Source organism: Sebastes fasciatus, chromosome 7 (assembly GCF_043250625.1).
Source record: "Sebastes fasciatus isolate fSebFas1 chromosome 7, fSebFas1.pri, whole genome shotgun sequence".
NCBI classification, from domain to species: Eukaryota; Metazoa; Chordata; class Actinopteri; order Perciformes; family Sebastidae; genus Sebastes; species Sebastes fasciatus.
In genome coordinates this window covers 5504355-5520909 of record NC_133801.1, presented here as the reverse complement: position 1 = coordinate 5520909, position 16555 = coordinate 5504355, and the positions used below count along the sequence as shown (strand labels likewise).

The following is a 16555-nucleotide window of genomic DNA, read 5'->3' as shown; positions in this document are numbered from 1 at the left end:
CAAATGTGAAACATAATTGTTGTAATCTTGACAGTAAGAAAGTGGGCTGCGTTTTTTCGGCAGGGCTTTTTTTTTGTTCCTAGTGGGCAGATTACTAGATTACCACTGTTAAATGTACAATACCCTGTTAGATATGGCATTCGTTTGATTTAACTGACAGGAGTAGGAATAAAGGACGAGAGTGGGTGTGCAGAAAGTGCTCTGCCATCAGCCTCGTAGCCTTCAGGGGAAATTACCTCTAACAGAAAATCTGTTCCACTGTTTATTCTTTGCTTTATATCACATTCAAGACTTTTTGTTTTGCTAAATTTTGGTCACACCTTTTACCTTTTAAAAATTTCTCCCAGGTTTAACAAAGACATTTGAATGTCTTTTGACCTGCAAATCACCAACTAAATGCTAACTGGCTTCTGTAACAACAAGGACATCTGGGGGCATGGCTTATAAAGTAGTTGTTTTTTTTATATCTGTAACACTGAGTATCGAAAGAGCAACGTATTTAAATGAAGAAGTTGTAGATCAGCACTTTAACAGGTGTAACGGACTTCAGGAACATGCTCAGTAAATACTAGATAAGGGGAATTGTGTGATATGCTTGCTGGCAACAGCAGAACCATCTGATCATCTATTTGTTTTGCTTCTTATTCAGGTCAAAGTCAAAGTGAGGAGGAGCGAGCAGCTACTTCTTCCTCCCAAACAACTTCCTCCTCTTCTTCTCCTTCATGTGGGATCACCAGGTACTCTTTACTGTGTTCCGGGTTTGCTCAGCATTGTCTTCTCAGATATTTACATCCATGAATACAGCAGGTAATTTGTAAGAATGTCCAGGAGCCGAAACCACATTAATTGAACCTTCTTAAATGGACGGTGTGTAGGATTTGGTGACATCTAGTGGTGTGGTAGCAGATTGCAACCAACGGAGTACCCCTCCACTCACTCCTCCCTTTCCAAGACTGCGGTAAAGTGAGCCGCCCAGTGCAAAACCATGATAACGCCGTTCGCCTCGCTCTGAGGCCATCCTTACCATAATAACACTACTTTAGGAGCAACGGAAAACGGAATGAAAAAGTTATTCCTCCTTTTTCATTTGTTTTCATATGAATGTCAAGCAACACGTGTCAATGTACGCTTGTTACATGCATACATTCTTTTCAAAATATACTTTGGTCTTCACAGGAAACAACTTCCTTAGGTTTAGGCAACAAAACTACTTAGTAACGTTTATGAAAAGATCATGGTTTGGCTTAAAATAACTTCGGAAGTGGTGTTACTTAAGTACGGAAGTTACGTGAAGTTAAAGGGACTATTTGTAACTTTCAGAAATGCTTGTTAACAGCGACATCTGTGGCCGTGAAATCAACGAAAGTCAGCCTCGGGCTCGCGCTTGCTCGCTCTAAATAGACATGAACGAGCATCGCTCAAAACAGTGAGGCGACACACGTCAGCTAAAACCACAATATCACTCTATATTTCCGCTGCTTGGCAGTAATGTTAGCTGACCAGACGAAGGTCTCTCCATGAATCAATGCTGATCATGGGTCCATGGGTGCAGCGGGGCTCTGCAGCGAGTAACGTCTCGTCTCCGCCCGCAGCAGGAGAGAGCTCTGACCGGGTGCCAAAGGTAGGCACTGGCACCCGGTTGGTAACGAGACGATAACGTTTCTCAGTGAAGAGCGTCGTCACTTCACAAGACACGGGAAACCTCTTTTGGTCTGGAGGAGCTGCAGCATTTATTTTTGCACAAATGTCCACTGTACATTCACTAGATATTCTCAGAGCTAAACTAACTCTTCTGCAGTGTGGAGTGAGCGCGCGTTCACGTCTAGAGGTGGAGCGAGTACACGAGTACGCGAGTACGCGAGTACGCGAGTACGCGAGAACACGCGCGCTGTCTGAGTGAAGGCGAGCAGGCAGAGGAGGAGAGTACAGCGGCCACACGCGAGCGCGCATATGCGAGCGCGCATGTGTCCAGACCTGGCACATTTATACGCTTAGAAAGTTACAAACAGTCCCTTTAAGTGAACTTTTTGTCGTTACAAAAAGATCAATGTTCATTTCTGTTTTCACACGGGACACGAACGCCGGTCTGCTGGGCAAAAGTCCGGTGTTTTTAGACCCACCCATCCACCCCGACCTCCTCCCTAAGCGGCGTTCGCCACTCTTTATACTTCCTGGTTCATGATAATGTGAATTACACACAAATTGATTTTGTAGGATAAACACAAACAACGATGCATTACTTACATTACCTCTTGGTTTCATGTGATTATACACATAGTTATGAATATTACATTCCATTTCTGCTAATAGATCCTCTGAAATGTTACACACTGGTCATTGGATGCATAAATGCACAGCCATCCTAAGAAACTGGCTGCATGTTGTCATGTTGTCAGCTATAAGGACCCAGCATCCTTCACTGTCCTTTAAAACGTACCGGGTGACTTTTCATTTTGCAGGAGCAGGTGTCACTTCTTGACTCAGCTTTATTTCGACCATAACTCATCACTTACAGCAACAGGTCCCCTTTATCTTGAGCGAAACACTCATACCTGCAGACTGTCTGGTTCCTTCAGTCATTCATCATGAAGCAGCTGGCTGCTCCGACTCATCCGTCTTGTTTCTGCCTCTGGTAGACATCAGTCAGTGTACAGTAGTCTGAACTGGAGCATTGATCATGGGAATAAGACAGTTTTCAGATGGTCACCGTTAAAGGGATAGTTCGGGTGTTTTGAAATGGGGTTGTATGAGGTACTTATCCATAGTCGGTGTATTACCTAAGCTAGATGACGGTCGGCATGCCCCCAGTTTGGAGAAACAGAGAGGAGCACCGGCACGGGAGCAAAGAAAAACAGTGCTGTGAACGGTGGCAGCAGAAAAATGTATTTTAGCCACCTAAAAGAAAGGCCCACCTAAAAAAATTGACATCCGTTTAAGCGTACGCTTTATTTAGAACATTTTCTGACAGCAAACTGAACTAAAAGTGAAATGTATCTATACTGTTTTTGTCATCTCAGCCTGCTGGCTTTGGAGAGAGCAGAGATAAGTTTAACTTTCAACTCAGACTGCAAGATAAAGCGCTGAAAATATTCTAAACATAGCGTACATTTAAACTGATATTGATTTTTTTAGGTGGCTAAAATACGTTCTTCTGGCGTCCCCGTCCACAGCAGTATATTGCTTTGCTCCAGTGTGGTACCCCTCTCTGTTTCTGTGTGCTGACTGTCAGTATCTCAAACAACCTCACTTCAAAACACCTGAAATATCCCTTTAACATCAACACAGTGGTCAGTAAAGAAAACTAATTTTAAGGCTTTATCTTTCCCTGTGAGGATAATTTATTTTATGCATATTTATATCCTTTGTGTCTCCCTCTCTACAACTGTTTAAAACCACGTGTTTTGCCAGAAGCGGATTAGAGCTAATTAAATATACACCTTATTGCTTTTGGAACCTGAATGTGAATGAATACGTGGGTAAATTGATGAGGCAAACAGCCACCAATAGACCTGTATATATAAAAGAAAAATTAAAGTCAATTTATATAATTTTTCTCCACCCATAATTAAGCTCAGGTTGTCCTGAAAATAAATTATTGGAACTGTTAAATATCAGGTGGTGCTTTTTGGAAAAAAAGAAAAAAAAAAAAGTAGGCTAGTTGTGAGTTTTGTCAAGCTGTGCATAAATAAGGATGAATACCGGAAACTAGACGACTCAATTTTGGAAGCAAAATGTCAAAGAAATCAAAGAAAAATCTCTAAAAATTAATATAAATATTAATATCAAATATTATGACAAATATTAATTGTTTAAATAATACTTAATTTTGTTTTTTGTGATCGGTAATGAATACACTATTTAATATATATATACGTTTTTACATTACATTACACAAGTTTTATATATAGTGCATTCATTACATTACATTATATATATATATATATATGTATATATACACAGTATATATATATATATAAATATATATATTTATATATATGTATAAATATATATATATATATATATTTATATTTATATTTATACATATATATATATTTAAATATATTTATATATATATATATATATATATATATATATATATATAAATATAGTTTTTACTGGAAAACACAAATTCTTTTCAGCTTGAAACAGGTTAATTTTTTTTTTTATTTCGAGCTGAAGAATAATATCGTGGATGAAATTGTGATTTGTAAAAGGAGCAGGTATGGAAATGACACAATAACCGTATTAAGGTGAACAGAAGTAGAATCAGCCAATCGCTGCTCTGCTGCCTGATTGCGTATTGATGGAGGTCGGAGCGTCTCTTTGGCCACCAGGCTGCTTCATCCATCTCACTGACGCTCAGCAGCACATGTCTGTGTGTGTTTGTGTGTTTGGATCTTCAGTTAATGGATTTTTACTTTGAGTCGTCGGATCTGTGCAGTGAAAGCTTGGTGTTTTTTTAACTGTCCGTCAATATAACCGGATACGACGCGGAACCATAGAAGTAATTAAAAGACAAAATTGAGATGAGAGTTTTGCGAAAAGTGCAACTCGACTGAAGGCTGCTGCTGGACTTCATATCATATCAGGAGGAAAAACACACCTTTCATGTGTTTACGACGGGAAGAAATGTCTGCACTGCGTTCCCTAAATAAAGGAATAATTCACTAATTACACAACAAGCAGCCGGATCGATCAACGAGGCTGACTGAGGATCTAAACTGGATCCTACTGCTACCATCGATCAACGAGGCTGATCGATCACCTTCACACACTAAACACCCTCACAGGTAAGTTGGAGGAATTAGATGATAAATTACCTTCAGTGGGAAATAAAGTCTCATTGTTACACCTGTTGTTCGTCGGTCATGACCTGTGGATGTCCACTCAGAGGAGTGCTGTAGTTTTCATTATTTCATCCAGCAGATGGTGATGGTGAAATCTGTGTGAGAAATAGGCTTTATTAATATTTTACCTTTTATGTAACGAGATTCGTCAAAGACTGCAGCAGCAAAAATCGACTGATTCGTGTTTCATAAAGTTTTTATAAATGAATTATTGACAGCTGACCTGCTTAAGATGAATCATCTTGAGATGGGCCTGTTCTCAGGGAAGCTTGTATATTTATTTGAAACCACTCAGACAACATCAGATCTGAGCAAAATGTCTTTTAATTGGACACTGACGCCTGTTAGTGAAGATGGGAGCTGTTGCATGAATGTAGTTTCTGTCACACTGATGACGAGCAGCTCACAGGAAGTGCGTCTGTGTGCCTCTCTGTGTGTGTCTCTCTGTGTGTGTGTGTGTGTGTGTGTGTGTGTGTGTGTTCTTGTACATCTACCTTTGTGAGGACCAAGTTTTAGACCTTCATAGCAAGGACATTTTTGGAAAGTGAGGACATTTTAAAGGCTTGTTTGAGCGTTCAAACTGGGTTTTAAGGTCCAGTTTAGAATTTGGTTAGGGTTAGGGCAAGGGTTAGGGTCAGGCATTTAGTTTTGATGGTTAAGGTTAGGGGAAGGGGCTTGGGAATGCATTATGTCAATGAGTGTCCTCACAAAGATAGAAGTACAAGGCTGTGTGTGTGTGTGATGTACTGGAGCTGTGAATGGGTTCTGCTGAGCTCTCACTGTGGACCCCCCTCTGGGATGCCGCCCACCATCACCACCATCACCATCTCCATCCTCTCGTTGCGCATGAGTGCCCAAAACGTGCACTTGCTCTACACACGGTGGCGCACGCTGTTACGCACGGCGCGCTCTGCCGGAGACGTGTGTCTCTCTCTTGTGTGATGTGTCGACACTGTATCCTGGTGTTGACCTGCAGAGCTCACTGTGAGCTTAATCCACTGGGGATGCACAGTCTGTGTCACCAACAGCCTCTCTGGTTCCTTTCACCTTATCTGTCATCCGTGCTTCCTACTTTCTCCCTGTCTTCTGGGCTCCTGTTGGTCTGTCTGTCCTGATTTGTCTGTCTGTCTTCACCCTGTCTGTCTCAGAGTGTCTGCCCCTCTCTCTCTCTCTTTCTTTTGCCTCTATCTCTCTCTCCTATATAGCCTCTCCCTGTGTATTTTGTGAGCTCAGCCGCAGGCAGGCTGTCATTGGGACTCACTAATGAGCCCTCCACTCTGTCTCCCCATGTGGAGGAATGTTTGCACTGGAGAGTGAGTGAGAGAGCAAAGGGGGAGAGAGAGAGAGAGAGAGAGAGAGGGAGTCACAGAGAGGGAGGGAGGGAGTGAGGAGCCAAGGAGTGGAGCATGAGAGGAGCTGTTGTACCTGCTGCTCTCAGTGCTCAAATATTAACAACGGGTTTCTGGGAACCGATGCCGCTGCTCTGGGACAAGCCCAAACTGTGGAGGCAGCCGGGCTCAGTGGTTTGTGGACAGACAGCCTGCCGCTGCTGCTGCTGCTGCTGCCGGAGGCACCGCTGCATCTAAGAGTCTGATGGAGGAGGAGGTCACAGAGCCCGATCCTCAGACGGTGGAGCCCACTGGTGTGCTGCCGCCGTCGCCGCCGCTGGGGACGCACTCGGAGGTAAACGGAGACTTGCCGGGCAACCCGTACCTGAGGGAAGTGGTTGTGGAAGTGGACGTGATGGAGAGTCCAGTGAGGGAGCCTGTTGTGCTGCAGTATCCTGCTGAGTACAGCCACCAGTATGGGTAAGAATCAGAGAGAGAGAGAGAGTCTGTTGCTGCAGGCAGCAGCTGGTAATGTGTGCAGAGAGGTGGCACTTCTGTGGGACGCTCCCGTCTCTCTTCTCAGTTTGGAGAGCGTTTGACTCCTGCTTTGCAGTGATGGTTTGGTGAAATGCATTTGCACCCAGTTGGCTGCATTTTCAAGCACCCTGTGTGCCTCTGCTGCACAGTCCACAGCACTGGAAAGTCATCTGACCATAAATTGCTCTTACAGAAGCTTCAGGCACGTCTTATTGATCCATTCTAATATTGTTTCACCTTCTTATTAACATTACAGGGACACATTTATGTTGTTGTCTGTGTTTCATAACTTGGTGTCATGTTACACACCTTAGGAATGGATACGGTTGGCTGGTCAGTTGGTAATGAATCCATCCTAATCAGGACTTGCTATAGATGGAAGTGCTCTGTTTTACATTGCTGGTTTTTATCATCTCCTTTGTGTGTTTGCTGCAGCAGCGTACAGGACTGTTACAGGCTCACTGTGTTTACACAGATCCATACAAGTGGACAGAGTCATCAGACGGCACCAAGCTGCCTCACTACATGGAAACACCACCGAGTGTGACCAGAATACCTCACGTCTGATTTGATCTAAAGTTCATAGAGTATACAAAACAATAATGTTCTTGGCTGTGTTTCAACAGTGCTGTCATATTCTCAACTAATGACCAGTTGTTTGTATGTTCTCTAGAAGTGATTGAAAATGGTAAAACTGGGAAAACCACTCCTGAAGATTTGCTGCTGCGTTTCTCTCTATGGGTGGAAACTTCTTGAAGACCCCCTCCAATGAAAATCCAGTTTTTAACCTTGTTAACACATCCATATGGTGTTTTTTTTTATATGCTACAAGCAGTCAATGCTATGGCTGAGCGTTTACGCCTTGGAACTGCAGTGTACCAATGAGACACAAAGTCAGACAGCCAGAGTTTCATACGTCACATACCTAAGGAACCAAACCTGTCAACTTGTGGAGTGGGGCTTTCCATATCATTAGTGTAACGCTAAGGTGAAATGAGAGGAGAAGCCAGGTGTAGCTGCGTGTCGGTATTTTCTATAGAGTTTCACTTTTTTCAAACCAATGGCAGAGACGTACGTGTCTGAACACACTGTAACATCATAGCAGATATTATGTTATGTTTTCTGCCCTTTCTCAGTCCCGTTAAATACCAAAGCTTTGTCACGGCTGTCGGCGTGTGACACCGCCGCACAAGGACTGAGACGCACCAGGCTTTTCATTAACTACAATGTAAACCCATCCGTGGCAACAGTAAACGCTCAGAGAAAGTGCGAGTGTGATGATGTACTTTAAAGAGCGAAAAGAGACACTAAGGGCGGGCGGGCAGGTTTGGTGGATGGGTCCAACAACACAACGCTTTCATCCTGTTTGCGTCCCGTGTGTTAAGTTTCACTTTCACATTACAATCGTGTGTTCGTTCATGTCCCGTATTCACAACGTTCAGTTTCATTTTCACTGTATAAACATAGTAGTTTTAAGCCCAACCATGTAGTTTTTTTCCTAAACCTAACTATAGTGTTTTTTGTGTTTTCGGCCGTATGTGACGAGTTGGGATGAGAACGTGTTGTCTGAACACACTGTAACATTGTAGACGTATTATTGTACGTTGAACAACCACTAACGCTGTCAGCCACTGCCAGTTACAAGCTTACAAACAACACAAACAATAAAAGATGCTAACTACACTATTCTGATACTGCATGTCTGCTAATCGCAGATGTTGGTGCACAACAGACTCCTCATCTGAGTCATATGGCTGAATCTCTCCGATGTTTCCTCTAGAAACACCGAAACTGTCCCTGCAGATTGTGAGCCGGTCGCGGAGCTCCGCGCTGCTATCTTGATGCACACTGTCAGAGCAAGCAGCGGTGGTGGGCGGGGCCAGATCCAGAATTTCTCAATGAGGAAGAAAGAGTAGATGTGCTTCCAGCTCCTTTTCAGAGTTTTTTTTTTAACTCTTTATGTGGGGAAAACTGTGTTAAATAAAACATCAGTATTTTTTACATACTTTAAACATGTCTGGAGGAGGACTTTAAGTATTCTGCTAACGTGGCCACGCCTCAATCTGTGATGTCACAGCAGGTATTTGTCTTTGCTGTCACATCTCTGATAGTGGTGTGATCAAACTGTGTGATACAGTGTGGATTTATAAAGCAGAGCTCACCTTTCTTTTGGTTTTATAGTGCAGCGTTTTTTTCCCCGTGGTGGGAAGGAAGGCCAATTCGTCAGTGTACCTTCAAAGGGGGAAGTACATCCTGCTGATAAATTGATGTTTAAACTGGGACAGGTGTCTTTTCTCAACATGTTTTAAGACTTGCTCCTAAAGATCACTGTGTCATGGTCCTCTTTAGCAAAGTTGATTTGGTGGCCGGAGCGACTGCTGCTGGTACATAATGTTCTGCCTGTGTCCCTCTCAGTGTCGGCCCTTTGCTGTTGGCTTTTGTGCAGCAGGGTCTGGTGTGAGAAATTGCCATCTGGCTTCCTTGTCATGCAGAAAGCTTTGAATAAAGCTGCGCTCTTTTCATCAGGTTGTGCTCTATTCAAGAGTGGAGACTCAGAGCTGAGGGCTGGTTTGGTGCTCTGGTGTGGTCGTGGGCTGATTAGTCATTTCTTACAGGGAGTTGAGGGAGCTTTGGGACTCATAACATGTAATTACATTATGGAGTTTCAATACAGAGAAGATCAATTTGTCTGTTTACTGTCAGGCTACAGTATCTACTTGGACAAAAATCTGATAATGATTTATATCGGTGCTCGGTATTTCAAAAAGACAAGATGAAATCCTTTTTAAGAATTAGTTTTATTATTACTATATCAGCCTGTTTGCCTAATCACATGTAGATCTCTGGGAGACCATTAACAGAAACTTACGACATGAATGCTATTTATAGGAAAGTGCAACATGCTTGAATTGTAGTGTGTAAGACTATTTTTCAATTATCTGCTTTACAGAACATTTAGCGACAGCAATTCATTTTTTAAGTAATTTATCATATAAATAAATAAATAAATAAAAACATATCATTATACATAATAGTTTGGGGCTTTAAACAAGTGATTTGAAGACATTTTTGGATTGTCATAGATGAGATATATAGTAATTTATTACCTTTTTTTCAACTGCAAATTATGCAGTTTGTCAACATCTGTTTTATCTAATAAGATAGTTTTCACTCATCTCAGAGTTTGCATTCATATATCTTGAGGTCAGAGGTCAAACATGACAAATGGATTCCTTAGGTTTTCTAGTTTCATAGAAAACCTAAGGACCACAGTAACTGATCAATATCACTATATCTTAGTATATCTGGAATTCGCTCGCTGTATGTTAGGAAAGAAAAGACAGAAGTAGTGGTCGGGCCATTCGATTGTTAGAGGTTAACAGTTTATATAATAGATCGATAGTTGACGTCTGTATCGATGCAATATTGCCACGCAAAATATCGCAATACTATGCTGTATTGATTTTTTCCCCCCACCCCTACCAGGCACAAAGAGCCACAAGTTCGTCATGCCGTTCCTCCGGTTCTTTGAGGACATCCAGCATTTTAATGGCAATAGTATAATTGCGGCTTGGTGCTTCTTCCTCCAAGGTCAAAGTGTTTTTGATTAGTCATGTCATCTTTGTCTTCTCCTTGAAGCGTCCGTACAAACAGTGCGTTCGCTGTAAGGCATGCACACAACTTTAGTGGAAGCTGGTTTTATTTATGTGTCTGCTGTAATTGGGTTCAGTTTTTGCCGTGACCCAGTCCCAACAGCACTGGAAAGACTTAAAAGGAATATAATGATGCAATAATAGTTTGTCTACTGTCCAAGAATATATATGCACTGAATGGTTTTTATTAAGTTTACTATTGTCTAACAGGAGATGTCTTTTTAACACGCATATATTGGTACTGTACATTCACACCACAGTAAACATAGTTGTATTTTTTCTGTTCTGAGTGATTGAACATCATCAGAATTAATGCATCATCTTTAAATCCAACAATTTATGCAGCCATCCTCCATGCAGGTAATCCATCAAATAAAAAAAAATAATATTGAGCTTTTGCCTGCTGTCTTAGAGCATTTTTATTAGGAACGTTCAAATATGTATGACTTTGATCAGGTGATTAGATTTTCTGATGAAGATCTCAGGTTAAATATGCTGTAGTACAAAGTTTGATTCACTGTCTTTGACCCGTCAATCTTGAACACACCTGTTACGTTTACGCAGGCTGTGACATGTAGTCTTTGGGGGAAATGCAGGAAATGGTAAGATTTAAAAGTCTGTAATCAACCGTATACTGTAGGTATCGCTGAAATCAAATTCTGACTTTTTCCTGCAGCCACTTTTATTTCTCAGCCATCAAACTTAACAGTCACTTCTAGTAACTCAGCTCTCAGAAATGAATAGTCTGGTGATAATGTGGAAACATATTCAGGCAGAGCGTCCAGCTCATTCTGGCGTCAAATACCAACACTTTGTAGCGGCCGTCAGCATTCAAAACCACCGCACAAGGCACCCTTTTGGTTTAAAGAGCGAAAAGGTGGGCAGGAGGGGAGGTGTATGGGTCCAACAACACAGGGCTTTCATCCAGGAGACCGATGTTCATGTCCCGTGTGTTACGTTTCACTTTAACATTACAATCAGCTGTTGGTTCGTGTCCCGTGTTCACAATGACAAGTGACATTTTAACTGTACAAACGTAGAAAAAGCAAGCGAGAAGTGACGCCGAGGGGTCGGACAAAGGGTCAGCATGTGACGAGTTGGGATGAGAATGTGTTGGAGCGTCGGGTTGTCTCTTTGATTAAATGCCACAGGTCCACAGCAAGTGCAGCCATCAACCTGTCATTCAACGTGTCCTTGAGCCCAACACTGAACTGACTTACTCACTCACAGAAAGTTACTTTGGAGGGCAGCATCAGCAAATGGCCTCAACGTGATGTAAACTGTGAGTTACTATCCCATAAAGTCACGGCAGGTTTATTCTGCTTTTAGTGTCACGTGCATGTGTGATTTTACACATTCCTACGTTGTTCTCTTCAGGCCAGATGCAACAGCTCGAAGTGTTTAGGCCTCCATGCTTTCACATAAGATGGCTTCTTTAAAGTACATTTAAAGGTAATGAGTAAAACTAGAAGTGATTAGTGGATGGGCTCTCAATGTGAAGATTTACTACTTGCTTTTTTGGTTTAATTTAATAGTAAATTGGGACTTTTGGTCAGACAAAACAAGCACTTTGAAGACATCAGTTTGGGAATGATGTGCATTTTATGTTTTATAGATTAAAGAACGATTTGATCAATCAGATACCTAATCGACAGTGAATCTAATTGTTTGTAGCAGCCGTGTTGTGAGGAGGGGCGGGGGAGAAGCATCTGTGTGTATCCTCAAAGAGTTGGGGTTGCAGAATTCATTACTGAGTGTCAGTGATTTTATCTCCAAGTCATTTCTAAGGCTCATTTTTATCAGCCAGTCAATCTGACTGTTAAATCCCAGAATCCTCGGCTCTTTTTCTACTGAACTGATATATCACAGTGTGCAGAGAATAGCAATTTGATGAGGAAAAAAAAGAAGATGTGGTCGCGGTTGAGGCTGTGGTGATTGCTCCCTAATTTGAGTGGTTGCTCTATGTTGCTTTGCTCCTGAAGGGCAAATTAGCTTGTTCAGAGAGACCTTGATCAATTTAATCAAGTGTAATGATGCCGAAGGCTGCGAACAGCTCTATTTAACACCGTCTTCCTGAGGGGGCGGAGATCAGGTGATTTACCGTTTCAGCACATTATATCACCGCTCATCTCCTGCATTGATAAACATTATATCCTTGTGAGATATCATGATGAAATGTTGCAGTAAATTCTTATAGCCTCTTAGTGTGCCATGCTCTCTCAGTTCTCATAAACACATCTATATATATCTTCGGTTGTTTTCCAGCTTTCGTACTCCTTAGTGCACTCGCTCGTTATTTGAAAAGAACAAATATTTCGATACATGTAATTCAGTGTTGTGACGAGTGATACAGAAGGTGTTTTTGTGTCATGGACTCTAACAAGTCGGATCATCTCTAAAATTAAAACACAGAGGCACCATAGTCCGAACCAGCGTGAACCAAGACGGCAACAACTCTTTGATGATTGATAAAGGTTGCGAGTAATTTTCTGTCGATCGACTGACTAATTTTCGATTAATTCAGTTGATTGTTTCCGGTATTACTAAAGTACTGAAAATACTTTTATACTTTCCAGCCTCCAGACTTCGTAGAGTACATCTATGACCTGTCTTTGTGTCATTGAACAGCAGGTCTGTCCTCTGCTCAGAGCTGGTTAGTGCAAGCTTTTAGCTGGATAAGCAGATTACTTAAGAATGCAAAGCCAAAGTGTCAGAAACGTGAGAAAACTCACAAGGGAGGCCACAATTGCCCTCCATGCTCATAAAGTACGCATACAGAACACACAGACAGCTGACTTTTGCCAAAGCCAAAGGGCAACAGTTTGAGCTGCATGACATTACTGCCTTCATGCTTTTAACGTAGTGTTGTTCTTTCCTCTCTTTATCTGACACTGAATGCACCGTCTGCTCCTGAAGGATTTACTGTAATGAAATGTATGTAAATTGTGTCCCTGCATGGTAAATCATTCAGATCAATATTTCCTCATGTTAGCCGCAGCAATGAAAAACCCATGATAGCACACACCTGCGTCAAACAGCTGACAATATATGGGCTGGCTCGTAACGATAATATGGAAATAACGGACAAGAGCGATGATTGTAATATTCATAATGACAGCTGAGAGATGGCTGAATAATTGATGAATTAGGAAATGAAAAATCCGGACATTACGTGTGAGGAAAGCTGCTTGTAAAAAAAAGAAAACCCCGCTTTGGGCGTAGTTGCAGACCTCTTGATATGCATGCTTATTAAGCTGACAAACAAGAAGGATGCGGGGACCAGTTTTCAATTTGTGAGGTAACGGATGGCTGGCAGCTCCAACCAGTGAAACATGAGCATTCACAGGTGCTGGACATCGTGCTGAACAGGAGATAAAAAGAAAAAAATACAGACATATTTGATCAATTATTGAACAGGTAAGCCAACATAATTTACTTTCACTGTCAAAAAAGCCGAGTTGACTTTCGCTTTGCTCCTGGTTGGCTCAGATTAAACGCATCAAACTGTTTTCTTTCATATACAACGCGATTCAATGAACTCCGATATAATATGCAACACATGACAGTCCTGTTTGAGAAGCTGCCTTGCCTCTTCATATCTGCTTGATCACTTTGCCGTTCTGTAAAGTTCACTAGGTACAACATTCATTATAATGCAATGAGTTTATACATTCTTACTAATGGCTTTATTCCTAATCATTTACTAATGCTTCATGTATCAAGAAAGAAAGAAAGACACTTTATTGATCCCTGAGGGGAAATTCAAACTTTTCACTCTGTTATTTTACACAGTACACACAGGCCCGAAATATACGCCCCGAGCAGTTTGGTGCCTTGCTCAAGGGTACCTTGGCAGTGCCCAAGAGACAAACTGGCATCTCTCCAGCTACCAGTTCACACTCAGTTACTTGGTCAATGCGGGGACTTGAACCGGCGACCCTCTGGTTTCCAAGCCAAGTCCCTACGGACTGAGCTACTGCCGCCCCAAAAATCAATGATATGCCTTTAAACGAGCAGTGTGTAACATTTCGGGGGATCTATTTGCAGAAATGGAATATAATATTCAGAACTATGTTTTCATTAGTGTATAATCGCCTGAAACGTTGTGTTTTTGTTAGCTTAGAATGAGCCCTTCATATCTACATAGGGAGCGGGTCCTCTTCACAGAGTCCACCATGTTGCTCCGCCATGTTTCTACAGTAGGCCAGAACGGACAAACCAAACACTGGCCCTAGAGAGAGCCTTTGACGTTTTTACTTTAACTGAAGGCCAAACTGAAACTGCGGTAACGTGAGCAGAAGAGTACTAAACCGTGGTACCACCAGCCGCCATCTGACTTCCGCTGCTCCTAAATTAGTGTTATTATGGTAAAGATGTCCTCTGAGGGAGGCGAACAGCGTTACCACGGTTTTACACTCGGCTGCTCACGTTATAGCAGTCCTGGAAAGGGAGGATTGAGCGGAGGGGCAGTTGGTTGCAAACTGCAACCACACCACCTTTTAAAAATAACATTCAGGTTGCCAGGTTGTGAAGATTCCCCTTTGTTGCAGTGTATCCTCCACCAGCATTTCTTGCTCTGACTTTTTATGTTACTCTGTGATACATCTGCATGGGTTATTATTAATGACTTATGCATAAGTGAAGGCTTAAAGCTGCGGTCGGCAACATTGGAGAAACTAGCAAGAGTACGCTAGATTTAAAAAATGATCCAACTGAAAAACCCAGCCCAGTGTTGCCAACTCTTTTCCAATTAAAGTAGCTAGCAGCACTAGCTCCAAAGGTCCATAAATCTAAAGAGAAAGTCACCAAGTGACTTAGTGAATTAAAAAGGGTCATTAGTTTCTTCAACTTTATAAAAGGCCTCAGGTCTGCAGTTATAATGTGCGACTTTGCAAGTGGCTAAACTGACTTTGAAAAGGTCTGAACGTGTTTGCATTTGCTTTCAGCCAACTGAAAAATAGCCTCTTACTGAGAAGCATTAATAACTTTCAGCAAACATTGGTTACAGCTTGTAAACCCTTTGTTATATTAAGTATGCCCTATGACAGAGCAGTGATGACTCACCTGACAAATTTGTAGTGTATATAATTGTTTTAAAAAGAGATGGGTAGCAGGAAACAAGCAACGTTACAAGGTGCAGAATTGGACTCATTCACCTCAAGACTTGTTAATTTAGTTAGCACCCTGGGACAGCAGCCTGCAGGATTACACTCATAAAACTGGAGTTTACTACCGTGGCTGCTGCTGAAAACCTAAAGAGCAGAACTGCTGCACATCTAACTTGTCCTCTATAGTTTCCAAAGAGTCTGTTTCACTTTTTGATGTTCGTGTTATCAAAGCTCTTGTAAATTTTGAGGCTTACTTGACTTTGCGGAAATATAATGTTGAGTTCAACTGATAAAAGAAACAAACTCATTGAGATGCTTTCTTTGTAATGTCTGGGCTCATATTGAACTCCTCATTCTGTCTCAGAAGCATCTCCTCAAAGTGCTCATCGAGACGAAATCCAATTGGAGAGAAGGAAGTAGTCGCCCAAATCGCTCTGCTCTATGTGCTCTTATTTGCCTTCTGTGCCCTTGGGCTTCAATTTATTGAATAATTAATTGCATCAGTCACATTATGCACATACACACACGCGCATGCTCTCACGCACACACACGTTAACTTCATTTACCTCTAGTTATACGAGTCTCCCTCACTGTGACTTCCCATTTAGCGAATGAGTTCTGCTTCATTTATGGATCTCGTTTATAATGTGGCCCCTCGGAGGTTCATTTGTTTTAGTTTCGCCAATATCACAAATGGACAAAGCAGCTCCCAGATTATGGGTTCACATTCAATGTCAGCCTAGTCTCCTAAAAATTACGTTCCCATACAACAAAACTGCATTGTCTAATACGTTTCGAGGGGAACGTATTTTCTCCTGGATTACGTTTGTTTTTGGGAGGAAGTCAGGGTGGATGGGTGGGTCAAACAAACACAGGACTTTCACTCAGGAGGACGCTGTTTGTGTCCTGTGTGAAACCACAAGTCAATGTTGACTTATTTTAATATAAGTCCGTAACTTAAACAACGTAACCAGGCGTCTACCTCCGGTTCTCATTCTTTCTAACAGCCAGCAGGGGGCGACTCCTCTGGTTGTTAAAAGAAGTCTGATTGTGTAGAAGTCTCTGAGAAAATGAGCCTACTT

General features: G+C 41.9%; 1 protein-coding gene across 2 annotated transcripts in view; it reads left to right on the top strand.

Annotated features, from left to right (window-relative positions):
* Positions 1-4304: 4304 nt before the first annotated feature.
* Positions 4305-16555, top strand: part of caln1 (calneuron 1) — a 71316-nt gene continuing 59065 nt past the window's right edge. The window contains exon 1 of one of the 2 annotated variants that reach the window (XM_074641208.1): positions 4305-4790. Coding sequence is in view for 1 of the 2 variants with exons in the window: in XM_074641207.1 (XP_074497308.1) it covers positions 6441-6655 (215 nt within the window). In the remaining variant the exon portion in view is untranslated. Of the gene's footprint in view, positions 4791-6154; positions 6656-16555 lie in introns of those variants that run through there. The other variant, XM_074641207.1, reaches the window with a different exon arrangement.